This window comes from Capsicum annuum, unplaced genomic scaffold (genome assembly GCF_002878395.1).
Source record: "Capsicum annuum cultivar UCD-10X-F1 unplaced genomic scaffold, UCD10Xv1.1 ctg62021, whole genome shotgun sequence".
NCBI lineage: Eukaryota > Viridiplantae > Streptophyta > Magnoliopsida > Solanales > Solanaceae > Capsicum > Capsicum annuum.
The window spans coordinates 1,272-3,172 of record NW_025870984.1 but is presented as its reverse complement, the minus strand read 5'-3'; the positions used below and the strand labels follow the sequence as shown (position 1 = coordinate 3,172).

General features: G+C 38.2%; 1 protein-coding gene across 1 annotated transcript; it reads right to left on the bottom strand.

Annotated features, from left to right (window-relative positions):
* Positions 1–1,041: 1,041 nt before the first annotated feature.
* Positions 1,042–1,681, bottom strand: LOC124893580 (the record flags this gene model as incomplete). Its single annotated transcript, XM_047404538.1, has 2 exons — positions 1,563–1,681; positions 1,042–1,382 (listed from the first exon to the last, which is right to left on the bottom strand). Coding segments are annotated over exons 1-2 (460 nt in total), but the record flags the coding sequence as incomplete, so codon positions are not given.
* Positions 1,682–1,901: the final 220 nt, after the last annotated feature.

Sequence of the window (1,901 nt, the reverse complement as noted above, 5' to 3'; positions counted from 1 at the left end):
GACCTCTTGATTATGGAATTCTGTTCAGACGAATAAGGGGTGCATTTAGAAGGTCTCGAGATGATGAGTTCTATTATCGGATCAAATTTGAATTTCTACAGTGAAATTGGAAGATATTTGGAGCTCAAAATGGACCTAGGGTTTAGTTGTCTCAATGTTTTTATGGAAGAACATGAATTTTATGGCTCAATATAGGTATAAATGGACAATTTTCGTCCATAAAGTGAAGGCATAATGACCAAAATGCCCTTAAAAATCAAATAATTCTCGAATCTGTCCTTTGGTGGACTATTTTGATAGTCTGAAGTAGATCAACCATAACGTTTTACTCTGATATCCAAATTGGATGAAACTAATTTCATTAGAAAGAGGACTCTCATATCTTTCCGTTGATATATAGTACCTCACCCAAATCATTGTGTACGAGGAGTTATGATCATTTGAAGTTGATCCAAAAATTCACTTTTGATAGGCTGAAGTAGATCGACCATAACTTCTTACTTCGAAAGACAAATTGGATGAAACCAATTTCATTGGAAAGAGGACTCACAGAGCTTTTCGTTGATATATAGTAGATCACCCAAATCATTATGTACAAGGAGTTATGATCGTTTAAAATTGGAGCAAAAATACGCCAGGCCTCAGTACTTTTTACTGCATGTTTTACTATTTACTACTATTCACGGTTCGATCGGAATGTTCATAACTCGTCGCTCGGGTGTCCGTTTTGGATGATCCACATATCGTTGGAAATCTTATTCGATCCACACAAAAAATTTATAATTCATTTTAGAAGATAGAACCCAACATATTTAGGCACAAAATTTCAACGAAATATTTCCCGGGGTATTACATCATCCCCCCCTTGGAAACATTCGTCCTCGAATGTCAATGAGTAAGTCAGGAATACTATGGAAATGAGGATATCGAGCGAAACTAACTTGCTCAAAACATATGTTTCACACTAGATTTCCGATATTTAAGAAAACACACAAGCTAAGATAAGTATAGTAATAAGGATCGAATCAAAGAGAATGATACCTTCGACACGTTCCGGATTCGTAGAGAAAAGATGAGTGTATTTGGTACGCATTTCTGCTTCTACCTCCCATGTCGCACCCTCGATGGATTGATTTCGCCAAAACACTTTAACTAAAGGAACTTCCTTGCTTCTTAGCTTCTTAACTTGAAAATCTAGAATCTCAACCGGAAATTCCTCAAATGAAAGATTATTCTGGATATCCAAATCCTTGGAAGGTTCAATTACAACTGAGTTACCAATACATCGCCTAAGCATGGATACATGGAAAACTGGGTGAACACTAGACAACTCCGCGGGCAAATTAACCTCATAAGCTACCTTCCCAACACGACTTAGAATCCTATAAGGGCCAACGTAACGGCGACTAAGTTTCCCTTTCTTTTCGAACTTTTTCACCCCTTTCATGGGTGAAACCTTTAGATATACCAAATCGTCAATATTAAACTCAAAATCTTTTCTCCTCACATCCGCGTACGACTTCTGACGACTTTGAGCGGTTTTCAATCATTCTCGAATCAACCTAACTTTTTCCATAGCTTCAAACACAGCATCAGGTCCAGTCACAGCAGCTTCACCAACTTCAAACCAACCTATTGGCGATCTACACCTCCTCCCGTAAAGAGCTTCCAACGGGGCCATTCCAATAGTAGCATAAAAGTTGTTATTGTAAGCAAACTCAACTAATGGCAAGTGCTCATCCCAACTACCTTTAAAGTCAAGCACACAAGCTCTCAACATATCTTCTAAAGTCTGACTGGTTTGTTCGGCTTGACCATCGGTTTGAGAATGGAAAGCAAAACTTAAACGGATGTGGGTACCGAGACCCTTATGAAAAGATTTCCACAACTGAGAAGTAAAC